This window comes from Festucalex cinctus, chromosome 12 (assembly GCF_051991245.1).
Source record: "Festucalex cinctus isolate MCC-2025b chromosome 12, RoL_Fcin_1.0, whole genome shotgun sequence".
In the NCBI taxonomy this organism is placed as follows: domain Eukaryota; kingdom Metazoa; phylum Chordata; class Actinopteri; order Syngnathiformes; family Syngnathidae; genus Festucalex; species Festucalex cinctus.
The window spans coordinates 22,699,296-22,726,688 of NC_135422.1; the positions used below are offsets into that span (position 1 = coordinate 22,699,296).

The following is a 27,393-nucleotide window of genomic DNA, read 5'->3' on the forward strand; positions in this document are numbered from 1 at the left end:
TTTAGGAAAACGTTTTGGTGCCCGTGGAATGATTATTTTCTTTATTTTGTTGCATTTTTATGTGACTTCATGTGGATGTATAGGACTGTGTTTTGAATTCTGTTTAAAATTAATCTTATTGTTTGAGAACATTTTAAGTTATATGGGTAGGAGTTTAAAAAACAACAACATATATTTCTTCCTACTCCTTTTTTTCGAACGTGTATAGGTTATATTTTTACGTTTTATATAATTTTTAATATCTTTGAGTAGATTATTTATTTTTCTTTTTTTTTTATGTGTTTGAGAAATACAATTATCGAGTTGTGTTCCAAGTACAATTGAGTACAGTACTTTATATTATATTTTTGCACTAACCACTCTTTTACTTTGTAAAGTCGTGCCTACCATTGTCATGTGACTACGTACCAACGTAGGACGACGGTTGACCTTTGCGCATGCGCGGTTCCGTCCGGAAGAGAGCAAAGCAGGTTTATGTACAATAGATCACGTTGCAAGCTACATTTCGTTTGTCAGAGTTCATTACCATAAAGTAAGCTTTCATATGTTCTTTATTTTCTCTTGTAAATATATATGTAACATTTATCTCAGTTTTATGGTCCTTATATGGAGTTTAAAATTGAGAGGGAATCGCAGGGCGAGATTTCTGCTGCATTCACCATTTTGCACTGTTCTTTTTAGCCGCAAGAGGTCCCCATAGACCGTCAGAACGCATCAGTGCTTTTGAGTGCCTTTAAATGAGCCTATTAGGCCAATTGACATTTCCGAACATCTGCATTTCTGATATTTCTGCAATGCAACGCAATGCAAATGCTTCCTTTACACGATGAAAACAAAGGCGTATTGTATTGCTTTTTCTGTGAGCAGCATACAAAACAGGCAGGTTGTTAATAGTAGTCAAACGAAATTTCATCACATTTTGACATCTAAATAATCCTGACAAATCAAATTACATTCATTTTTAGGGCGGTGGGAATAATTTATGTTTATGTTGGTACTTGGTAGTGTTTTATGGTGTATTTCCTTCACAGTCAGATTTTATCCATCCATCCATTTTCTTGACCGCTTATTCCTCACAAGGGTCGCGGGGGGTGCTGGCGCCTATCTCAGCTGGCTCTGGGCAGCAGGCGGGGGACACCCTGGACTGGTTGCCAGCCAATCGCAGGGCACACAGAGACGAACAACCACCCACACTCACAAGCACACCTAGGGACAATTCAGAGCGCTCAATTAACCTGCCATGCATGTCTTTGGAATGTGGGAGGAGACCGGAGTACCCGGAGAAGACCCACGCGGGCACGGGGAGAACATGCAAACTCCACCCAGGTAAGCCGGAGCCTGGACTCGAACCGGAGTCCTCAGAACTGGGAGGCGGACGTGCTAACCACTCGTGCACCGTGCCGCAGTCAGATTTTATTTGTCGTAAAAACATTTGAAACATATTCAGACAATTTTTCACTGAAGATCTTTTGAAAACTTTTTTCCAACCTTAACAAAAAACCCAAATGAGCTACATTTGTTTGCATTTGTCACTCAGTGAGATGCAGGTAACTTTTCTAAACATAGGGCTGGGCAATCGAATAATTCGATACATCGTCATTTTAAAAAATCGAATCGTTGAAAATTTGCTAAATCTTGAAATCGAATTTTGTCTTCTGGACGATTATAAGCTGTTGTTCTTATGTTCTGTTACATCCAAATGCTTTTATGTGATGTAATTTTGCCTTAAAACTGATCTAGAATCAGTATACGTTACTGGTGTCTGAACATTTTGCACAGGAATTATTTTTGAATAAATGAAACCTTTAAGTAAACGTTTGTTGGATTTCTTAGGTTAAAAACGATTAAAATCGTAATCGTCCTGAATGACTGCAAAAAATCGAGATTTTATTTTTTGGCCATATCGCCCAGCCCTAGTTAGGCCTACTGTGTAACACTGACGAATCCCGTGTTAAGCTTCTTCCTTGCTAGCTCGGTGTTGCCTTACCATGCTTTTATTTTTTTATTTTTAGTATGGATTCAGCCTGCTGCCGTGATTTTGAGAAGCTGACAAACTGTCTGAATTTAACTGCTGCTCTGTGTTACGTTCACTTAGTATTTTTGTTTGTTTTGTCTGTTTTTGCATATGAAGAGATTTTTAAAAAAGAAAGAAAAGAAAAGTTGAGGTGATCACCCAAGCGCTTAATTCTGGTGTTTATCACACTAGCTTATCAATTAACATGGCTTCTCACTTCATCAGAATGACACTTGTAAGAAATGTATCAAAGGTGTATTCAAGGATCTTCTCAAAAAGTACAAGCCAAACGTCCGTTTGTCACTTTTTAAAAAAAATGTGCATGCGGAAGACCATCCTGGCAGAGTCACCCATGGCAAACAGGTCCTAGGTGAGGGGCCAGAAAAAGCATGGCTCATCGATCCCTTATGATGAGTGCAATAAATGGACAGACATTTCCCTTGCCCGGACGCAAACTTGACTTGGGACGTTGTGAATCGTTGGGGAGAATACTTCGAAGACTTTCTCAATCCCACCGACACACCTTCCTTTGAGGAAGCAGAGTCTGGGGACTCTGAGGTGGGTTCCCCTACCTCTGGAGACGAAGTCACTGAGGTGGTTGGAAAGCTCCTTGGTGGTAAGGCCCCCGGGTTGAATGAGACCTGCCTGTTCCTAAATGCTCTGGATGTTGTGGGGCTGTCGTGGCTGACACGCCTCTACAATATCGCGTGGACGTCATCAGGGACAGTACATCTGGATTGGCAGACCGGGGTGGTGGTCCCCCTTTTTAAGAAGTGGGGCCGGAGGGTGTGTTCCAAATACAGAGGAATCACACTCCTCAGCCTGCCTGGTAAGGTCTATTCAGGGGTGCTGGAGAGGAGGGTCAGTCGGGAAGTCGAATCTCGGATTCAGGAGGAGCAGTGTGGTTTTCATTCCGGCTGTGGAACAGTGGATCAGCGCTACACCCTCAGCAGGGTCCTCGAGGGTGCGTGGGAGTTCGCTCAACCTACATGTGTTCTGTGGATTTGACGAAGGCATTCGACCGTGTCCCTTGGGGAGTCCTGTGAGGGGTGCTTTGGAAGTATGGGTTACCGAGCCCCCTGATAACCGCGGGGACGACCCAGGACACGTCGGAGAGACTATGTCTCATGGCTGGCCTGGTAACACCTTGTGATCCCGCCGGAGATGGTGGGCGAAGTGGCTGGGGAGAGTGAAGTCTGGGCTTCCCTGCTAAAGCTGCTTCCCCAGCGACCTGACCCCAGATAAGCGGCAGTAAATGGATGGATGGATGGATGGATGGAATTCAGTGGCCTAGAATTGTGCCGAGTTTGGCACATTTTGTGAAGGATGCCTTTGTCAAGTCAACCTTCCATTCACACGCTATAAATACATTTCCGGGTTTTAAGCACCACGGTCACATACATTGGTCAGTTCCCCTCAGATGGCAGCGAGGTCGCACACTGAGCTGGGCAATTCCCGTCTATGACGATGCCCACTTTGCGTCAAGTGTACAATGATGGAATTGCCGTGCTTTAGTCGCACGCATCAACATAGAGGCAGAGCTGTACCGGTTTACTGTTCTTAAAAACACAATCAGCCTGCAGCAGGCTTTTCCACAAACGACAACCATACAACTTTAACTATACCACATGTTCAGTTAAACGCTTAAAGATTGACACGACGTCGGAATGGAGGACTCAGGCGCAGGTGGACAGTTGGCCTCAAAGGCTGCAGTTTATTTACAGGAAACATAAAAACACCTCTTACAGAGGGACAAAACGCTGAACATAAAGAGCTCCAAACTGGAGAGGAGAAAAAGGGCACTCAAAAAAGGGACAACAAAAGGCGCTCCGCTAGGGAGAAAAAAAGAGGGGCAAACTCAAGGCGCAAGGCAAGGCAAGGCAAGGAAGGCAAGGCAAGGCAAGGCAAGGCAAGGCAAGGCAAGGCAAGGCAAGGCAAGGCAAGGCAAGGCAAGGCAAGGCAAGGCAAGGCAAGGGCTGTGAGGACGCTTCCATGCACGGGTTGTGACACTTCGGCAAACTGCAGGTGGTGGATGATGGCTTTTATTGGCTGATTAATTGGTGGCAGGTGGAAGCAATCATGGGCGTGGACCAGTGATGAGCAGAGCAGAAGGAAGGGCAAGTGACCTGAGGTGAGAGGGTGGTTAGTAACTTCAAAATAAAACAGGAAGGGACTTGGCAAAAGTGAACACTGGCCCGCCTATGGCGGCGTGACAAAGATGTTCTTTTTTGTTTAAAATGATTTACCTTTAACCAGAATACTGCATCACAAAGGTATAATCCTGGTGGGTTAATGCGGCCTATTCTTCTTCGTCTCCTTCTTCTTTGTCTTCATCTAACTTCTGCCAGAAGTACAGATTTACGGTGCTGGCATTCATTCTTCATTTTTTCCATTCTTAAAAGGGCAACCGTGTGTGTAGCAAAAAGTACATCCATGCACCAATCAACTGTTCAATTCATCGTCAATCCGAATGACTGATTGTATTGTGTTAACAACTTGTCAGTCATTTTTCAGCTCAGTGCAAGTTGTCACATCATGGCTGAACATTTCCACATCAACACACCCTTACTGGAAAGTGCTGCAATGTCCAAACGTGTGGGAACCACTGTGTATCTGAAAATGGAGAATTCCCAGCCATCTGGTTCTTTCAAGGTCCGCGGCATTGGGTACTTGTGCCAGCAGGTATATACCTTTCATATACATGTTGAAAAGCATGGCGCATGCGGGGAAGTACCATATTTCATATTCTTTGTTTTCCCCCTTTCCAGCTATCGCAATCCAAAGGATTTGTCTGCTCTTCAGGTCACTGCTTATCTTTTAATAGAGCCTTCTATGACTTAAATATTGAACTTGGAACATGATATCTTCTTTCAGGTGGAAATGCTGGGATGGCAGCTGCCTATGTAACACGAAAAATGGGTGTGCCAGTCACCATAATAATCCCCTCATCAACACCTCATTTTGTTGCCCAGAGACTTGAGGATCAAGGTGCTACTGTCAAGATTGTGGGCAAGGTAACTCACCAATTTGGACCTCAACACGTTATTTGGGTTCAATTATTTAGTGTTTGAAATGTATGAAAATAGTAAATGGTGTTCGGAAAAGGACATATAAGCAAGGTCTGTACACAGGTTTGGGATGATGCAAACGCTGAGGCTCTCAGACTAGTCCAAACAGAGGGACTTTCCTATGTGGCTCCATTTGATCATCCTTTGATATGGTAGATAATCATCACTTATTTATGTATCACTACTTTATTTCTTCTAAATTCTTAACATTTCAAATGTTCTTCCACAAAAGGAAGGGGCATTCGAGTGTGATCGCAGAGGCTGCAGCCAGTCTGGGTCCAAATGTCAAGCTGGGAGCAGTGCTGGTATCAGTGGGTGGAGGGGGACTCCTCTGCGGGATCGTCCAGGGCCTGAAGGATGTGGGCTGGATGGACGTGCCTATCATCGCCATGGAAACACTTGGTGCAGACTGTTTGAATGCCTCACTTAAGGCAGGAAAGATCGTTACCTTGGATGACATCACCAGGTCACCTTCTTCTTTGAGGCTTGCCTCATTACCGTCATTTCTCCAGTTTAAGATGCATCTATTGGAGGGCGAAACTCATCTAAAATCAGAGTTAGGAGAAGAAAAAAAAGAAAAACTCCCCAATAACAGCTAGTTGTGCTGGATTAGAATTGCTCAAGTAGTCATTGCAAATCAGACAATTAGGGCACTGACTCCCATCAAGCAACTCAACTCTATATTTATAGCACACTTTAAAACAACCACCACTGTTTTCTTAAAATGGAACCCAGGGGCAGGAGATTGAAAGCAGCAAAGTCCCCCCCATGTAAATTCATATTGCACTTATTCGTCTTTTTTTGCTCAACATAGTATGAAGGGATTACAAAGAAAAGAAATCACACAATGTACCATCACAACAGCCACAAGTCAACTATTGAGTGCACCAAATTCCCTGCAGCACAGATTGGCCAAGCAATGTAGGCAATGATGGCCAAGTGGGGCATATCATCAAGAATCATTTCAGTTATGTGTCTTGATCTCCGTCGAAACCCTGACACATACTCACCGAAACCTCTGGGGTTCGAAAACACAGGTTAAGAAGTACTGCCCGAACCCGATAACAACAGCATATAACTCTTAAAAGTATAATCGCTGTAAAATGGAATTATCCGACAATTATTGAAAATGTGGACAATCCAACTTCCCACCTTCCTTGAATGCAGCATTACGCCTAACTGTGCTAGATATGTTCGTGCTGTAAATCACAGATGGCTAATGACGTGTGGCAGTCTGGACATTAAATTCTTTAATATTCAATAATTTGGGATTCCACGACCCGAGAGCCAGCTTCTGTAGCCGGGGATCGGTCCGCCAAGGTCTCCGCCTTTGGCTGCCACCCAGCCTGCTCTGTAACCGACCCCTTTGGCCCCTCCCACCGGTGGTGAGCCCGTGGGAAGGGGGACCCACGTTGCCTCTTCAGGCTGTGCCCGGCCGGGCCCCATGGGTGCAGGCCCGGCCACCAGGCGCTCGCCAACGAGCCCCACCTCCAGGCCTGGCTCCAGAGGGGGGCCCCGGTCACCCGCGTTCAGGCAAGGGAAACGTGCTTCCATTTATATCACTCATCATAAGGCAGGGGTGGCGAGATCCGGTCCTCGAGGGCCGCAGTCCTGCTGGTTTTGGATATTTCCCTTCTTCAACACAGCTGATTCATGATCAGCTCATCAGCAAGCTCTGCAGAAACCTGATAATGAGCCTGGTAATTGGAATCAGCTGCACTTCGAGTAGGGAAACCTGCAAAACCTGCAGGACACCGGCCCTCGAGGACCGCAGTTTGCCACCCCTGTCATAAGGGGTCTTCTGAGCCGTGCTTAGTCTGGCCCCTCAACTAGGACCTGTTTGCCATGGGTGACCCTGCCAGGGGCATAAAGCCCCAGACAACATAGCTACTAGGATCATTGGGACACGCAAACCCCTCCACCACGTTAAGGTGCCGGCTCACGGAGGGGAAATCATGACCGAAAGTACGAGATCTCGGATACAAGCGGCCGAAATGAGTTTCCTCCGCAAGGCTCTCCCTTAGAGATAGGGTGAGAAGCTCGGTCATCCGGGAGGGACTCAGAGTAGAGCTGTTGCTCCTCCGCGTTGAGAGGAGCCAGCTGAGGTGGCTCAGGCATCTGGTTCGGATGCCTCCTGGACGCCTCCTTGGGGAGGTGTTCCGGGCATGTCCCACCGGCGGGAGGCCCTGGGGACGACCCAGAACACGCTGGAGACACTATGTCTCTCGGCTGGCCGCCTTGGGATCCCGCCGGAGGAGCTGGGTTTGCCTCCTGAAGCTGCTGCCCCCGCGACCCGACCCCAGCTAAGCGGAGGAAGATGGATGGATGGATGGATGGATATTCAATAATTTAAAATTAAGTCATAAGATGTGGCTTTCTCAACTGGTTTTGATGAGGTTTACTTAGTGTCAATGTTGAAGCGTGTTATCTACAACTAGAAACGCTGACGATCTCCTAGTTTAGAGTTGCTGCAGGCACACAGCTCAAATGTGGTATGTATGTTGTATCTAGGTATCGACAGTTATAAGTAGGGATGTTTGATACCACTTTTTTTTCAGACCAATACCGATACTCAGACCCTCAGTACTCACCGATACCGATACCAACTGCCTATACCAGTAGTACATTTTGACAAATAAAAAAAATCACCAAAAGATATTTTAAACAAATATATTTCCTTTAATTTTGACAAAAAAAAAAAAACAGCACAGTCACTCTTCAATAGTCTTAACGCTCAAAATAAAAGACAAAAATGCTCTTTTAGTTTAAGATTCACAATTTTGAAGTATTTCCAAACCGGTGGAGTTTTGGTGAAAAACTGCTGCAAGCTAGCGCCAGTTACAGGCAAGGAGGACTCACTTAACGTCTTCCCCCTCTGCCATCGGTCGCTTGTACTCGTCTGCGTCACGAGTACTCGAGTACTTGAAAAAAGGCTGGTACCGGCCCGATACCGATACATGGTATCGGTACTCGCCCATCCCTAGTTATAAGTGCTGACAGCTGAAACTGATTGCAATGTAAGAGAATTCTCTTTTCCCCAAATAATGTCTGAACATGAGAAATCCCAGGCTATCAAATTTCTATGCAGCTATTTCGATTTTTGATACCAGCAAACTTTTGGGGGAGTGCATAATACATGAGTACAAAGGAAAAACATCTTTTCAATGGTAATATTGCGTATCCAAGAAATTACGCGATCTAAAAGTGTCTCTTTTGACATTTGTTCTAGCGCCGGTGACTTAAAAATGTCCGCCCTTCTCCCTTTCTCACTCCTCAGTGAAGCTAAAAGCCTTGGTGCAAAGACCGTTTGTACGAAAGCGTTTGAATACAGTCAGAGCAATGAGGTCACAATCATTTCTGAAGTGGTGACTGACCAGCAGGCTCTTCATGCTATGGAGACATTCCTGGGTAAGGTTCTTTTTCAAAGGGCATCAAAGTTTATGCCATTTGCTTATGACAAAAGTGCAACAAGAGCCTAGTTGTTTGTGTCTACATTTGTTAGATGAGGAACGTGTACTAGTGGAAATGGCATGTGGAGCGACACTTGCAGCTGTCTACAGCCGAGTTGTGCCCCGATTACAGGCTGAAGGTACGGCATCTCCTTCCCATAGATTTCTTAGCACATTTTGGAATGTTCAATTTGCAATGTGACGTGAGTCAATCAACAAGAAAGGAGGAGCTATAATACAACCACCATAATGACGTGTGACTCATTTTAGGTCGTCTACCTGCTCTCTTGGGCCCCCTGCTGGTAATAGTGTGTGGAGGCAGCAACATCGACGCGCAGCAACTCTCCATTCTGAAACACAAGCTGCAAACAAAATAAATGTTTGGCTTGGCAGTCAGTTAAAGTGGATAACAGAGAAGAATTCATTGTCAGAGATGAATAAATGCAGCTATTATTTTATAAACATATGCAAGAAATGACATTTTAGAAACATAGGTTGTTAATATGCTTTGATTACCTAAACAGTTGTTTTTAACTCTTTTACTGCCACACATTATCAAAAAATAAATAAAATAAAAAAATCCCCGCAATGCCAGCCGATTTCGAGTATTTTAACTCATCTTTCAAGGCAAACAAAATATTGTGTGCTTTTACTACATATACAAGGTGCGTACCACATGAAAGATCGCATTCCGTTCTTTTATTAGAAAAAAAGTATGTTTCTACTAGGGGTGGGACAAAAAACCGATTCGACCGAACCATCGGTCGTTAAGGGGAGCTAAACGGCCGTATCGGTAGCAGACTTGTCAACCGATACAAAATCCGCCGGGAATCCTTAGATACATTGCTTGTAAAGCTGTGGACCGGATATCGCGTTGCTGTGAATCGGTTGCGAGTGAGGCTTTATGGTTTTCATAACAATAGCAAGAGTTCTGCGCCGTGCTCTACTTGTTTTGTTTACATTTCAGTAGCATCAGTATTCAAGCTACTTCCGTGTTTACAGAGAGCTAGCAAAGTCGCGCTCAGAGACGCTTCATTCCCCGGATGTTGTAAACAGAATGCAAAGACGTTACGCACCTTTTTTGGGGGGGAGGGGGGGCCGCCTACCGTCAACGCCGTGCTCGCGACACGGCACGCGCGCGCGCGCGCAGTCGCGCACAACGAGTGACAACATGCACTGGAGACAGTTAGCAGAAGCCGGTGCCGTACATCTCGGTATTTCCCATGGCTATCGAGTCCTCTCGGTGCACTCGGCGTACCAACGCCGGCCCGGTATGTCCCGGGCCGGCGTTGGTACTGCGCGCGAGCCAAAAAGAATAACTCCCGTGACGATCCAATGCATGGATTCAAACGACACAGGTATGTCCCACAGCCAACACACCAGCTATGCTAAAAGCACACTGCAAGTATCTCATTTATCAGTTTGTGGCTCCCTGTCAATGTACACAACTAGCATGAGCAGCAGGGAACTGAGACGTGCCCGCAATTACGTCATCAAACTCAAAATGAACGACAGCCCAGAAAACAAAACAAACAGTAGTGATTCCGTGGTCATCATCGTGTCTCAGATTAAAAAAAACAAAAAAGATATCATACATTAACCAAAAATGAATGTGATGGCAAAGAAAAACAAAAATTGTTAAAAACAAAAATTGTTGATAAAAAGGTTAGGGCACTTTTGGAAATATTTTTGGATATATTAAGTTGTTAAAATGTGTTTGATAGATTTATTGTTCCATAAGGTGGCTTCATTCTTTTGGCTGGACGGTAGGTTTATTTCATGTTTCTGAAATACTTTACAATGTGCACATATTCTGTTTAATTGTGTTGGTGTCTGTCTAAAGGTTAAATATTTATATTTCAAATTGAATTATCAGCCTTTTAATTTCCTGATCCTTATTTTTAATTTAAAAAAACAAAACAAAAAACAATTATAACTGTCAATAACAACTAATAAATATTTAAACTGATAAATTTTTCAGTCATATCGCCCAGCCCTTTGTTGTGGTCCATTTAAATAATTGATTCAATATATAAAAATATAGAAGACATTGTTGTTGTTCTTTTTTAACACATTTGTAGATACTGTAAAAATTTGTGGTGTTTTAAGATTAATGTTTACAAGCAACAAATGTCACTATAAGTTTTGAATATTGAAATTAATCGTATCGAATCGAAAATTGTATCGTTCCCAAACTTAATCGAACCGTATCGAACCGTTCTGTTCTGAAAGATAATCGTTTTTCAATCGAATCGCAACTTGTGTATCGAGATACATATCGAATCGGCCTCATGTCAGAGATTCCCACCCCTAGTTTCTACCTTATTCTGTTCTTCTGTAATCACCATTTGAAAATAGGTCATTTGAGTGACACTGAGCGAAAATTGAAAAGGAGAAAAGCTTTTTGTGAAAAGATACGTTTTCTCCACAACAGTGACACATTTTTTGTTTAGTGACATCCTTGAAAATGTTCTATTTCATCAGATGTCATCAGATTCCTTCATGTTTCATTGCATGTTTCATTCAATTCCACACAAAAAAATACAATGGTGACATCTGCTGCCCATTGTTAGTGGGAGTTTTTGATTCCACAACCCATTGATCAGGCAGAGCTGTACTTAGACATTGCACTGCCCGCTGATTTATTAAAAAAAAAAAAAATAAATAAATAAATAAAAAAACATAGTTGACGTCATTTAACATTTATGGTGGCATACATCATGATTTTATTAATCGTTATTAAACATTTTTGGCGGTCAAAGAGTTAAAGTGAATCTAATCAAATCTGTATGAAAAATGAAAATTATTGCACTTGTACACTTGGCTGAGTTGCAGTCCATCATTCTGACCCAATCAAATCCTTTTGCAGTAAACCAATCCTTACTTGAGAGGGTGGAGGAAAGCAAATAATAACTACAGATACAATAAAGGCAAGGCAAGGCAAGGCAAGTTTATTTGTATAGCACATTTCATACACAAGGCAACTCAATGTGCTTTACACGAGGAAAGACAACACATAAGCATCAAGAAACAGTAGTTAACATTCAGAGGAAGAAAAATAAATGAAAATAGGTTACAAACTAACAATCTTAAAACATTATTCAACAAACTTTAAAAAATTTAACATAAGGAAGTTTAAAATGATAATGAAAAAAATAAAAATAAAAATAAAAATTAAAAAAACACTTAATTAAAGCTGTTTAAAAGTCCCTAATCAAAGGTATAAGAAAAAAGCAAAGTTTTTAACCTGGATTTGAAAGCATTTACACTCGGGGCTGACTTCACTTCTGTTGGTAGTAGAGGTGTGCAAAATTTCCGATTCTTAGATTATTCACGATTCGGCCGTGCAACAATCGAGAACGATTCACAAATGTCCAAATTCCGATTATATAAATATGCCAAGGGAAGCGAAACGAGCGAAAAGTACGCGGAACTGAAACGCAGTAGCGCGCGCGGTCTTCGGGACGCTTTTTGGGACGGACCGAGAGTACACATCCACAACTCACGCCTCGAGATTCAAAACAACAACAAGCATGGCTGAGCTGACCAACCCACCTCTTCGTCAGATCAGACCTGCTCCGAAAAGGCAAACAACTTCAGGCGGAAGTATCAGCTAGCTGGCTGCAGTGCGTCGGTTAGCGTTCTACAGGGCGCCGCGCAGTGATACGAACGAACGAACAGAAAAGTAGTGGCTGGCGGTAATGGCGTCTGACTTTATTCAGAAAAGAGTATTGTGGTGGAAATGTATCACGCTTTTGAAAACAAATAGTTTTTAGAAGAAAAACGCTTTATTTCCGAGACCCCAGCCAGCTTGCTGGACTATTTTCCTCTCGTCCAACGCCGAAGTCAGTGCTGATCGCACACACGGGAGGTGAGGATCAAATTGAGATTCATGTTAAAAAAGCCGAACGATCCCATTAATGTTTACACGTTCATGTTTACACAAGTTAAAAAGCAGAAAAGCACTTGAGGTTTTTTTTTTTGTACCTCTGAGAAACTTTAATGTTTACATGTTCATCTTTACACAACTTAAAAAGCAGGAAAGCACTTTTTTTTTTAAGGCATTTGTATTGAAGTAGTAGTTCACATTGTCTTTCATTTATACCTCAGTGCACTTTTGAGTGGATAAAAATAATATATTTTTGCTCAATGCTATGTTTTATTCTGTTGAAGACTGAATATACTTAAAAGCTGTTGTTACAGAATGAGGACTTGAGTATTTTATTTACTGTTTTGAACTGTTAACTTGATACTGAAATAATAGTTTATTTAGGCCTGAGAGGACTTTTGTACTATTTTTGTAACTAATGTACGAAACATTAAAAGCGCCAAAATACATTGTTTTTTTTCTGCTGCCTGGGGGGAAATCAATAATCGTTTTCTAATCGAATCGTCGCCTCTGAATCGTAATCGCAATCGAATCGTGAGGTGCCCCAAGATTCCCACCTCTAGTTGGTAGCCTATTCCATCTGTGTGCAGCATAATAGCTAAATGCAGCTTCACCATGTTTGCTTCGAACTCTGGGTTCCACTAGTTGGTCCAAGTCTGTAGATCTCAGAGCCCTGCTGGGCTTGTACTCAATCAGCATTTCTTGGATATATTCAGGACCCAAACCATTTAGTGATTTATAGACGAGTAGCAGAACTTTAAAATCGATTCTACAGCTGACAGGGAGCCAGTGTAAATCCTTAAGAACTGGAGTAATATGTTCTGATCTTTTTGTTTTGGTCAAAACTCGAGCTGCAGCGTTCTGAATGAGCTGCAATTGTCTCATGTTCTTTTGAGAGAGTCCAGTCAGAAGACCGTTACAGTAATCTAGTCTGCTGGAGATAAAAGCATGGATAAGCTTCTCTTGGTCTGCTTGACGCATGCAGTCCTTCAGTCTGGATATGTTTTTCAGCTGGTAAAAGGCTGTTTTAGTGATGAATTTAATATGATTGCTGAAGGTCAGATCTGAGTCTATTAGTACCCCAAGATTTCGAACTTGGTCTTTAGTTTCTAAAGACAGTGACTCAAGCTGTTTTTTAACAGCAATCCTCTTTTCTTTATTGCCGAAAACAATGAGCTCCGTTTTGTTTTCGTTCAGCTGAAGGAAATTTTGGTTCATCCAGTTGTTAACTTGCTCTAGAGAATGACACAATGCGTTAATAGAACTGCTGTCATTTGGGGACATAGATAAATACAGTTGTGTGTCATCTGCATAACTATGATAGTCAACATCGGTGTTCTGAAGCATTTGACCCAAAGGTAACATATACAGACTGAACAACAGAGGTCCAAGGACTGACCCTTGAGGGACCCCACATGTCATGGCCTTTCGATCAGATTCAAAATTTCCAATGGTCACAAAGTAACTCCTTTCCTCCAAATAGGACCTGAACCATTTAAGGACTGTTCCATTTAATCCCACCCAAGTTTCCAGCCTGTCTAACAGTATATTATGATCAATCGTGTCAAATGCTGCACTGAGGTCCAACAAGACGAGCACTGATACTTTCCCTGCATCAGTGCTCAATCTTATATCATTCAGTACTTTAATCAGAGCTGTTTCTGTACTAATAAAGACTAATAAAGACTTCACAGCAGTCACTGCTCGGGCCCTAATAATTTTTTTCCTACTGTTATGTTTTCTTTGTCTTTTCTTATCTTGTTGGCGTGAGGAAGACACACCCCAACATTTTTGCTGGTTGTTGTCAATTGATGGCAATAAATTGATGGTGGGATATTCATGACTGAATGAGTGTATTTTGCATGTGACAGACTCACAAGCTAGGCTGGTTGGAGCCAACTTGGTTGTCCTTTAATTTTCACCATCACGGTGCCCAAAGTATTTTACAAAGGTTCACATTCACCCGTTTACGCGCACAATTCATACACTAATGGGCAGCTGCTGCCAATGCCATGCAAGTTGATGCCAAGCCCACTGGGAGTCTGTGTTTTAGACATGACACTTCGAACCGCCAACCTTTCAGTCACTGGACAATTTGCTCTACCAACTGAGCCTGACACTGCAGTAATTAAGTATTATTTTGATTGTTTTGTATTTTCTGTTTTGAATTGTTTTTCATGCAAATTTTTACATACGAGAAACATGACTTTTGTGTCGGCGTAGGTTAGTGACTAGCGACGTCCCGATCACACTTTTTTGGACCCGAGTCTGAGTCACCTCATTTTGAGATCGGCCGATTCCGAGTCCCGATCCGATACCTCTGCATTTTATTAAGGAGATTTTTTTTTTTTTTTTTTTTTTTTTTTTAATAAAACTATCTTTATTAATAGTGTCACCGTAGTAAAGTGACGCCATGCCGCACGCACTGTGTTGAAAAATGAAGTGTCACCCTGTGCCACCGCCCAACTCCTCATTTAATAAAAACGTATTTAAAAAATCAACAAAAAAAACAACATATTTATACAATCTTATCCTGATTGGAAGACAACGTCCGATTCCGATTGAGTCAGTGATCGGATCGGGACATCCCTATTTAGTATGTGTATATGAATATGAGTATGGTGCATTCCAACTTACGCACAAATTGGCGTTTGTTGCTGCGGTAGGAATGGAAATGTCCAAAAACTAGTACCCCATATGTTTTACATTATGATTACACTGTATTTAAATACATTTATGTTCCTTGGTCCTGCGATTGGTTGGCAACCAGTCCAGGGTGTCCCCCGCCTACTGCCCAGAGCCAGCTGAGATAGGCGCCAGCACCCCCCGCGACCCTTGTTAGGAATAAGCGGTCAAGAAAATGGATGGATGTTCCTTGGTCTAAAATGTGTAGCAATTCAGAAAATGAAGATGCTCCACATAAAATGTCTTTCATTTCTAAATGACATATTGTATATGCGAATTTAAAGCTGAAAATCGACACAGCAGTTACAGTTTGATTGTTTCATTTTAAGTCCATGGTGGTGAAAGTCAGTATCATTTGTTATTTTCCAAATACTTCTTCATGTGTTCAGCCGGGTGCAGATGGAGATGCCTGGCTAGACATTAGCTACAATATTCTGAAACGCTTGTTGCTAAGCATCAGGTTCTTAATGTAATCAAGATGAGACAAGTGTCTGTCTTAATGTTATGTAATGCAACGATTGAGTCACTCTGCGAGCTTCGAAATACAGCTTCCATCACCACTTCCCCAGCAGTAGGCTGACTCAAATGTGTGAATCCTGGGAGGAGCCCAAGTAGTGATCACACACGGAGTTGCTTTATGTCAAACTGGGGGGAACAAAAAAAAAAAAAAAAACTTTTTTTGTGACAGCAATCAGTGCAGCATTATAGATTGCGGGCATCGCCTGCATGGTAATGGTCGAGATTTTTGACAGCTGACACGTTTCTATGTAAATGTTATTTAAAATGAATCGGTCCTCCAGTCAATATGAAACTGTCACCATTCCCAATTGAGTCACTTTTGAAGCCGACCCCTTTAAGACCAATATGTATTCAGTGACCCATGGGCCAACAAAAACCTTACGTGGGGAGCAACGGCAGTCCATTGAGCTATATTGTGGTTAGTTATCCACTTTACTCCAGGAAAACTTGTTTGGCCAACAAGTTTGAGAGCAGACAAGGATTCGCCTGTGGCATCACTTCCTTGCAAGTAAAATGTACAGTAGTAATATCGCTGCAATCATTTAAAAGAAAATGTGCCTGTAATCTGATTATGTGTTTCTTTTTCTGTAAGTGTAATGGATTACATTTAGTTGCATTTATATTTTGTATCCTGAATATGTAACAGCATCACTCCCCAAGCCTGGTTATCCCACCGACCTCATAGGGTTGGTAGTTGTTATATATACATTGTTTTGCAGATAGCCAGTGTACCTGCTTGGATGACACACCACAATACTCTCTCCTACTAACCATGATTTGGCAGGCACACAGAAATTTACAACCCATTTCTATGACTACGGTATGGAGTTGCAATGTGTCCAAGAGAGAGTATTTGAGCAGCGGTTGGGCTAAAAATAGGAGTGCAAAGGATACATGGTTTAGTTTTGTGTGGATATGTTCATGTGCAAGCATTTATGATTTGATATCAGACTGCTGTTGTAATCTACAACTTACTTGTGCCATGTGTTGCAAAATGCACTGGAGTGTACAGTAATGAATAGGGATGTCACGATAAGGTCAATATCGTGATATCGTGATGTTAAAACTGCGACAACATCGTCAATATTGTGTTCACAATATTTAAAAGGAACACATCTGTTAAAAAAGTCAGGTTGATTTCCAATTGTGCAGTTCTAGCAGCCTCTAGTGTCTAGTTCATTAGTGCAATTTAATTTTCATTAGGGATGTTTTGGCCTTCTATGTTTAAAATTATGCTAATTGTAAGATGAAGGGCAACATAATTTGCAAGTGAAGCGATCAATGTGTGCTTGCATTAGCAAGTCAGTTCTTCACTATTGTTATTAGAGATTGTAGGTGGTTTGTATGCATTGCTGTTATGTACAAAAGCACAATATTGTGCTTTTTTTAGTATGAGCTCTTTTTCTTTACAATATTGTGATCTTTTTTAAATATCGCCAACGCCCCCACAATATCGTGGTAATTATCGTATCGTGACCTTCATATCGTGTTAATATCGCATCGTGATGTTTGGATTTATTTATTTTTTTGTCATGTACACACGTCTGCAAAATTTGACCGCTGCATTTGACCTATTGCAGCAACACACACTGTTAGTGACACACACAGGATGGAGTAGGTGGCTGATTACATTTAATAATGAAAATTGGCGTCCGCCATACGCCGCCAGAGCCGGAGGACTCGGGCACTGGAGACTAAGGAAGACCGAGCTGCGTCTTTGATTCTATAATCATGTGGACTTAATCAACATTGGATTACAGTACAAATTGACCCGTTCTCGCATTTGTAACATCCCGGATGAGACCTCCATGGGTCTGCCGAGAAGGCCTTACGAAATACTAGCCAAACACTCCGACAACGCCAGATCCAGAACACACAAAACGGGTGATCTCGAACAACAAGGCTGGTAAGTATATTTTGATTGACTTGTTTAGTGAAGGAGAAAAAGAGTGGCTCGGCCATTCCCAGGAAAGAAGTGGAAGTACTCTGAGTCTGCGTTGCGTCAGAAAAAGTGTGCCTCCGTCATTGTTTCGGTCATTTCTCAGCAAAATGGATCAAAATGCCCAAGATGTTTTAGTACTGACCCGGTTATTGATGATTACATTGACTTTTCTAAATCTCTCATCAATTGTTAATCGACAACAAAATGGGCGTCCGTCAATGATGAGTTGACCGACATCTGTCTATATTGAACATGTGGCTAATACCAGCCTTGTGTTAATTTAATTTTCAATTTATTTATGAATAGAAATTTGTGACAGCATAGGAAAAATATTTAATGCTTTCATTTAACTTTCTTTAGCGTATCAGTTGTTGTTTTTTTATGACTATGCTGTCAAATGTTGATTTGATGTAAATATGGTGTAAAAGAATGTCCGAATCCTCTTCAACTTTGAATTGGTCACATATCAAGAACAAAAATCTCAGGTGCATTGACTGGAAGTTTGTTTTGTAATTTGAGATCAGCATTATATGCACTATGCTTGCTCGCCAATTGGGTCGTCTTTGTCAGTGTTTCGTGCAATGCAGCATCTGCATGGATATATTCAACCTGATTATGGCTGGCAGACATGCTGGTTATGCATACTAAAACGATTTCTTTTGTCATGCTGTACATGTTCAAAATCAAATGTTTGCGCTTTCGAGAGCTTCCGTTCATTGAGGTGCACGTGAGCATTGAAGTGACTCCACAGAAGGCTACTGCATGCATGCGTCTCTGGGCCTGGTATACATACAAACAAGCAACCAATATTTGAAGTAAATAAATAACACTTTTTCCGACCAATTAGGTGAAGTGCATCATTTCCTGCTGCATGCCTGATGATTTCTCATCAGGTGGTTGGAAGCACTGTTACTGTAGATGACATTCTCCCAGAATCCCCTGGTTATACTCTGAAAAGATGAAATAAAATTGATAAAATGTATAAAGTATGTACATTTTCTGTCAGATACAGTTTGAAATTGCAACCCTGAGTTGTGATGAGTCTGATTCGACATGAGGAGAGTGTAGGAAGCTTCCTGCTCATTTATTTGGAGTGGGCTCAATGACTCATCGTTAGTGTTCATTCCTGAGTAGTTTGTTCTCAAGAATTAGACCACTGTTGGTTGATTTCCTTTTCCTTTCCAAACATCTGCAATCACTGCGTGATGAACAACCAAAGTGGGTATACAAAAAGTTCTCTGCTCAGTTGTCCAAGTATTTTCTGTTTCATCCCTTCCATTGAAATAGTTGGAAATGTTAGATAAATAGCATTATTCACAACAATTTTATCAGCCGTAGTATGGATTGCAATCATTTTCGGTCACCCCCCATGTGCATCTGAATCAGCGGCACTGAGCACCGAATGATGCATAATATTAATTATAGCCTGTACCAGTGTGGGCAAATATTCTCAACATTAGAATAACATTATTGATGGAGTTACGGAAACCTAAACACGCAAATAAAGGGGTCATGACCATTAAGTCATTTACTATTTCAAATCAGATAGGGACGTTGTTATTTTTCTTTCGCTCCCTAAGCGCTATTTGGTAGCTACCTGAATTTATAGTGGACTAAACCATTAGCTTAACTCCCCCCTCCGCTCTGTCTTGCAGGGGTCCGCCCCCCTCCCCTTCTTCGCCGCCTAATTTGGTTGAATCCAAAACACAACATCATGGCGATTGATGGTAAGTCGGCGAAAGCCGTCTCTCTTCTTTCCAAATTCACCCCCACTGCCATAAACACCTGCCATGTGGGACTTGTCATGGTTTAAATGCCACTTGTTAGTTTCAGCAGAATGGTCGAATGAGATGCAAGTTCCATTGCTTCTTGTTAGCGGTTATTTTCTGTGGTAGTTTTTCGTGGAGTTCAGTCTCGTTTTGTTGGTGCTGAAGGGACAGTTCCGCTGTTTACATTCGCATTTTATTGAACGAAACCTTACAATGTACCTCACTTCACGTCTCGATATTGCATGGATCCCCTTGATGTCCATCCCTTCGTGCAACTTGGATTTTTAATAACGCCATTATTTGTAAAGTGAGTGATTGTACTCGTCAAATGTGTCAAGTCTGTTTCTATAGGTAACTTTGTGGGTTGTACACATGCAGCTTTCGTGTTTAACTGAACAGCTTGTTGTCTCAAAGCTTGAAATGTGATAAGCATTATTTTAAGTGTCACTAAAAACAGGCCACAGCTGCAAGTAAAAAATAAAAAATAATAGTAGTCAATTTGGTATCATGCGCTTTTTTGGAGCCATCCCAGCTGGCTTCGGCCAATAGGCAGGATACACCCTGAACTGGTTGCCAGCCAATCGCAGGGCACACAGAGACAAACAACCATCCACACGCACATGCACACCTAGGGACAATTGGGAGCGCCCAATAAACCTGCCATGCATGTCTTTGGAACGAGACCAGAGTACCCGGAGAAGACCCACGTGGGCACGGGGAGAACATGCAAACTACCCCCATGAACGCCGAAGCCTGGACTTGATCTTGCGTCCTCGGTACTGGGAGGCAGACGTGCTAACCGCTCAATCACCGTGCTGCCCACAGTAAAAAATAGTTTTTTAAATTGACAGATTACTGCTGCAGAGGTAGCCCATTTCTATCACACTGTAAGCATGGTTTGAGTTATAAAAGCTGACTGTGCTCTAAAGCTGACTAAAGCTGAACAATGAGGACAGTGATGAAATATAAATGGCAAAATAGGCTGTCTCCACATAATGTGGCTTACAACGTCTTGTAAGCTTACTTCGAGCCTTGAAACTAATAAATGAATTGTAATGCATTTGACATACAATGACAATAACGGCGTTTCAAATATGGGCACTGTCAAGAAGTGGGGGTGTTGGAGGCAGGACCCAAATGCAGGGGGCAACAAAAACAGGGCAAGGCAGGGATGCAAGTAAAAAAAAGGGGTTTAATTAACAAAAAGGCAAACGAGGTACTCTGTGACTAAAACAACAAGGTCGAAAACACACAAGGCATGGCATGGCATGGAACACAGGGACAACAACAGGCACAATGACTCCACCAGAACCGAACGGAAAACAGGTGACTAAATACACACAGGCTAATTGACAATGACTAGACACAGCTGGGCAAGACACAAGTGGCAAGGGAAGCTGATTGGTGGATACACTGGGAAGGGAAAAAACACTCAGGTGGACGTGGTTTGACATAACGGGACAAGGGAAGAGACAAGGAACACATGACAAACAACCAAAAACACCAAAACCAAAACATGACAGGCACAAATACGGCACACCAGATAGTATCTCAAGGCACACTAGTGTGCTACGGCACAGTGGTTGAGAAACACTGTCTTAAATGATGTTTCATCTCTCAGTCGAGCAGGATTTATCAGTTTATGCTGGTGCGTGGACAGCACAAGTTTGATGGAATGGCGATTGGTGAAGGATCTTTCATCCAAGCAAGTACTCAAAGGTAGAGAGACAAGTAGCCCCAACTAAAAATGTTTTCCTTTGAAAAGCAAAACTACAGTGGACAAAATGACAGGCCCAAACTGTCTGTGTTGTACTTGTCATTTGTTGGAGATGAACTATTGAGCCACTTAGACAAAGGACAACATTGAATGTGGGCGGAAAGTGAACATGGACAGGAAATCTGTATAGAACTTGGTTGAGGATGTGCACATCGGAACACAACAACAATGTTCATGTTATTGTTTGTGCGTCCTTGGGGCTGGGAGGGAGGTGGCGGGGGGGGGGGATTTCAGGTGCATACTTGAATTTTTATTTGAGACCTGTCATATTGGGCAAAACCAGAGAAGGATAAACTGTATTATCCACAACAGATACAGTGTAACATCACTATGTGCAAAGACTACATATCTGGATCATTCCTTGCTCATACTCTCAGACTAGCATTGTCTTAGCTAGTTTTTCACTAAAACACTTTCTGCACAGTCTTGGCTAAGAATGGGAGTTTGTTTGAGAGATGTCTATAGTTTAGAATCCATCTCTCTCTCTCTCTCTCTCTCTCTCTCTCTCTTTCTCTCTCTCTCTCTCTCTCTCTCTCTCTCTCTCTCTCTCTCTCTCTTTCTCTCTCTCTCTCTCTCTCTCAGAAATGGCTTAATGATACACAGTAAATTCAGTAGTGTAAATTTGACTATTCGAGTCAAATTCGACTCTATTTAGATAGAGACCAAATAGACTCAGTTTTAGAGTAAACGAAGATTTACACTAAGAAGTATGGAGTTCGAATCATGCCAAAACCCCGTAAAAACAAAAAACGATCTACGTACACAAAACGTGATCTCCGTACACAAAGAAGCATATCTTCAATTACAACAACAACAAAATGTTTTGCATACGTCAAAAGCAATTCTACAATTACGGATATAACTCACGTGACTTTTGGCAGTGATATTCCGCCGAGCAGTTTTACGTGACGAAAACCCATGATTCACACTCGCAAAGCCAGTAAACTTTACAGCAGGGGGCGCTGTTGAATCAGCGCCGTATTGCGAGAGCATTTGGCCAACTCGTTGAAGAACTACTACGCTGTGATTGGCCAACTGCAGGTCACATGACATATGGACGTCTTTTCGTTACCATGGTGTTGGTGCAATTGGTGTCGCTATTGTTGTTATCACTTACATATTGCAATGATGCCGTGTTATTCAGCATGGCGTTGTTCACAATTACAACCAGGCAGTGGCCTTATGATGCAGGATTAGATTTAGGGTTAAATAAAGTAAGTAAAATACCACGATTTGATGTAGGTGGGACTGCACACTGCAGCTTTCTACCTCGTCAAATGAGTGGTGTGCCGTGTTACTTTTTTTTTTTTTTTTTTTTAAGACTTGAGATTAATGAAGTGTTTGTTTGTGAACGCCATAAACGCCCAATGCAACACGTTACGTAATCGCAGCGGCTTAGTAACGACAAGGCTATTTACTGTAAGTTTGCAACAGTTGGTTCAATAAAGCATCTAAAAAAAAAAAAAGTAAGGACAAGGCGTCCATATGTCATGTGACCAGCAGTTGACCAATCACAGCGTAGTAGTTCTTCAACGAGTTGGCCAAACGCTCTCTCAATACGGCGCTGATTCAACAGCGCCCCCTGCTGTAAAGTTTACTGGCTTTGCACGTGTGGATCTTGGGTTTTCGGCACGTAAAACTGCTTGGCAGAATATCGCTGCCAAAAGTCACGTGAGTTGTATCCGTAAACGTAGAATTGCTTTTTACATACGCAAAAATTTCGTTGTTGTTGTAATTGAAGATATGCTTCTTTGTGTACGTAGATCACGTTTTGTGTACGTAGATCACGTTTTGTGTACGTGGATCACGTTTTGTGCGTGGATCACGTTTTGTGCGTGGATCACGTTTTTTGTACGTGGATCACGTTTTGTGAACGTAGATCAGGTTTTGTGTACGTAGAACACACGTTTTGTGTACGTAGATCAGGTTTTGCGTACGTGGATCACGTTTTGTGTATGTGGATCACGTTTTGTGTACGTAGATCACGTTTTGTGTACGTAGATCACATTTTGTGTACGTAGATCAGGTTTTGTGAATGTGGATCACGTTTTGTGTACGTGGATCACGTTTTGTGTACATAGATCAGGGTTTGTGTACGTAGAACACACGTTTTGTGTACGTAGATCAGGTTTTGTGTACGTGGATCAGGTTTTGTGTACGTGGATCAGGTTTTGTGTACGTAGATCATGTTTTGTGTACGTAGATCACATTTTGTGTACGTAGATAACGTTTTTTGTGTTTACGGGGTTTTGGCATGATTCTAACTCCATAAGGAAGAGAGTAAAATAAAAAAAATAAAAAAAAGGAAAAATATCACTCAAGGGTTAATGTTCTAACTCACGACCTTCAGTTTGGGAGACTGCCACATTACCACCTGAGCTATGCCCCTCCTACTGTTTGCTTTTCTCCAAGAGAACAAAGTTCGTTTTTGGTGCGGTCGAGAGGATTCCATGCAATCATGGAATCAGCTGCAGCTGACATTTCTCTCCTATGGTGAATGGACTGATTTTTATATAGCACTTTAACTACACCATAACCTGGGATTTACACCGGTTGTGTGTGCGGTGCGGTGCGTCTTGACTGCGTGCTCCAGACGCATCAATTTTTTGGCCAACTCACACCGGCTCCGCACAGCTGCGGTCCGGCATCTCCGTCGCCGACCACTTCCCGCCGTGTCTCGCGTGACCGCGCGCGATCATGTGGCATTAAAAACAACAACAAACGCACAGAAAGTCTGTGCTCAACAGAGAAGCAGAAAGAGAGGTGGACTTTTATTATTTTGTGGCTTTCCATGTCCAATATAAACCTCTCCTCGTCCATGTTTGTTGGTGTCTAAACCGTGAATGAGCACCTCACACGTTTACTCCAGGCCCGGCTATGCCCACATCACGTTTTGCTAACATGCTTGCGAAATAGGAGCTGGCGAGTGTTTTATTTTGAAAGGTAACCGGAAATGTATTTTGAAACTGCGTCGGTCTTCCTGTCCCACTCAATGTGTTTTGTGCTAGCTTGCCATTTCGGCATCCGGCAAAAGTAGAAAATAGGTCTATCCGTGCGAAATGGGCTGCGGCACGCCACAGCTGAGACGCAGTCGACATGCAACGCACACGCAAGCGGTCTAAATTGCACATTCGAATGAATGGAATCTAATTTGGTTGCGTCGACGGAACGCACCGCAACCACACCGCAGCTGCATCCGATGTAAATCCCGGTCAGGTATTCAAAGTGCTTTACATTTGAAGCCTTCCATTCACCCATTCTCACACACGCATACCAGTGGTCGTCTATATATGAACGATACACTAGCAGAAAACAGGAGCTGTGTGGCTCAGGGAGTAGATCGGCTGTCTATCAAGCTGAAGGTCGTGAGTTCCTTCTTACCTTGAGTCACTTTTATTTATCCAATTCTTTATTTTACTCTCTTCCAGGACTAAATATTACTCTAAAACTGAGTCTAATGTCTATGTTCCCTATCTAAATAGAGTCAAGTTGACTTGACAGAATTTACTGTGTAGCTGCTTAGTGTTTTGGCAAACTCGCCTCACCGAAGTCCGCAATTGCCGATTTATTTGCTGCAAATCAGTTGGCACAGACTTCACAATAGTTGTGAAGAAGTCCATTGGTATTGAGCAAAGACATTTTCTTGGTGGATAAATAATCTACCAAAAACAAATTTCCAAATCAAAAATGTACATTTCGTATACGCTTCTTGTTGTCCTTCAACTAATAGAACTTGAGAACTTTTTTTTTTTTTTTTAACTTGAAATGGCAGTGACAGTGCTTGGTTTAAGAGGTGACATTCCACTCATCTATTTGTTAGGTCAAGTCATTTATATAGTGTCGGAGATCTCTGATGATGTAGAAGAAAGTCTGACTCAGGTAGTTCTCTATTCTGTATTAAACAAGGGTGTGTTTAACGGGGTCAAGGTTAGGCCTGGAACAGCATCATCCTACTCACCAAGCTCATTCAACCATGCCTTTATGAACCTTGTTTTATACACTCGAGCACCTTTATCCTAGCTCATAAAAAGACCAAAACGTACACATGAAGCTGAAATCATACCATTGCTCATATGCTATACATCATCGGTAATAAAATAAGATTTTGTTGGCAAGTGAGTGATATTATCAAACCCTGAATTGATTGATCAATTAAATTAAATTTAGTTAAAGTAATTTAGTTAAATGATGATAGATGCTATTAGACTGGCCCATTACTTTTGGCCATACTGTACATAATGTACAAGACTCCCAAACAGTACTGTCATTATGACCTGCCTGTTACTTACTTACTTTTTTGTACGGGCATTGTCAAAATGGCAAAACAAATATTAAGTTGCACTGTCTGCATTACAGTTGATGTGCTAAGCCTTTTTTAGCTGATACATATTGAGAATGGAAGACGTGAAGGCTATTTGAAACTTCAACCTGTAGGCTGATCCCCTGCTGCACAGCTCTGAGACTTAGAGGCTTTCACAAGTGTGAGTAATAGTTAAGAATTACATCCACTGCTTGGTAGATGATACAATTATTGCAGAAAGTCTGTAGCAGGTTTGCATTGTCTACATAACAGGAGAATTGGTGCAGTGCTGTTGGACATGAGTACTGCATATGCACAATTGAATTGCATAGTTTTGAGTGACAACTCATTCCAGCCTAAAATAAGGTAGAAACAACCTCATGTTAGTTTTTTGTAGTCTTCATAGATATGTATCTATCTATCTATCTATCTATCTATCTATCTATCTATCTATCACTTCAGTTGTCATGCCACAGTTGTATTTTGAAACTTGGTGGTATTCTCAGGAAGTAGTCTTGGGTTTCTTTTTGCTAACTTTTAGAGATAGACCGATAATCGGTCGGGCCGATAATCGGGGCCGATATTTGACATATTGGTACATATCGGTATCGGTCTGTTTTATTAATCTGACGGCCGATATGAGCGATCCATTTAAAACTCCGTCTTTTCGCTTCAAATGCAGCCCCTGACTCTGTCTGTCTCTGTCTGTTATGGAGTCCAACTCCAGAAATGTAACGCCCATAGCAGCATTTGATTGGTTAGCCGTGCAAGAGCCAGAACCAATCAGTAGTGTATGCCGTGTATCACAGTAGCCGGTCACACACGCACCCACGGACACAACGCGAGACACATGCTTCGAAGGTAAGTTAAAAGAGAAGAGACTCCGCCGATCGTTTCACCATGATAAGCTAAACACATTGAATTATGTTGTGTATTAAATGCACTATATGAATGGAGCTGCATTGCCTTGCATTGAATCCCCGCTAGCTAACAGTGGTGTGTTCAGCTTAGCATGTAGGCTAACACCCAGTAGCTAATTCGCTACTTGAACTACTCGGGGAGGGAATCACACACATTTTCACTTAATTAAGTAAATAATGTTTGTTGGAAAGGTTCCAAATATTAACAGTTGTCATTATTATATTGTCTAGTTCCATGTTAAGAGTAGAGTAACGTCATTATATTTACCTCTCGTGACGCACACATTGCATTCTGGGTCACGTCCACTACTTGTTGCATAGCGGTTATTATGCAGTTAGATGCCACAGTGACACTAAATAGCGTTTAGTTACTTTATATTGTGTTTATTTGTCGCACTGGTTTGCCATTGTGTGCCTTAAGCTTCGACGTCGATTTGATTGACAGCTCGTTGTGCACCTCGTTAAAGTCCGCTCCGTAACAAATTAAGTGTCTCAAACACCGTTTAACTACACGAACGTGTTCTCTTCCGTATGTTTGGCATTAGTAGAGAAGTGCACTAAAGTATAGTGTGCTTATTTGCTCGTTTTGTCTCTCTTTTCACGTCATGTCTGCCGTCATTTGGGACATTATCCTCTCAATGGATGCCACTAATATGTAACATCTACGGCCGTACACGGCTGCAATTAATGTTCAGTGATGTAATTTCGTTACGTGCATCATACTTTGAATAATGAGCTCATGTTTGGTGTGTTGTATAACTTTCTCGTGTGTTAGTAACTATTCATGTGGACAGCTAAGACAGTGCTTGTTAATGTGAATTAGCAATGTTGCAGCCCAGTTATTACTTAGACAAGTACATCTGTGCCATTAAGTGATACAGTACAGTACAGTAGTGAGAGAATAGTGTGCCCATATACACACACGTGTCTATAACTGTAAAACACATTAAACAGCAGAAACTGGCAGCGGTCCACCGCAACAATGTCTGTTTAACCAAGTTATTCTTACTATTATTATAACCAAGTTATTTTACTCTACCTTTTTCTGCGTTGATTGGGGC

General features: G+C 42.0%; 2 protein-coding genes across 2 annotated transcripts in view; both read left to right on the plus strand.

Annotated features, from left to right (window-relative positions):
- The first annotated feature begins 429 nt into the window (after positions 1-429).
- On the plus strand, positions 430-9,251 carry sdsl (serine dehydratase-like). Its single transcript, XM_077539509.1, has 9 exons — positions 430-532; positions 4,518-4,696; positions 4,783-4,816; positions 4,889-5,028; positions 5,146-5,234; positions 5,315-5,548; positions 8,360-8,490; positions 8,585-8,671; positions 8,802-9,251. Exons 2-9 carry the CDS (start codon positions 4,550-4,552, stop codon positions 8,906-8,908), a joined length of 969 nt encoding a protein of 322 aa, XP_077395635.1. The 5' UTR covers positions 430-532; positions 4,518-4,549; the 3' UTR covers positions 8,909-9,251.
- Positions 9,252-19,220: 9,969 nt separating this feature from the next.
- The window catches only part of LOC144031955 (synaptotagmin-14-like), a 53,285-nt gene continuing 45,112 nt past the window's right edge, over positions 19,221-27,393 (plus strand). The window contains exon 1 of the mRNA XM_077539504.1: positions 19,221-19,293. Within this exon, the coding sequence (XP_077395630.1) occupies positions 19,281-19,293 (13 nt within the window). The 5' untranslated portion in view covers positions 19,221-19,280. The remainder of the gene's footprint in view (positions 19,294-27,393) is intronic.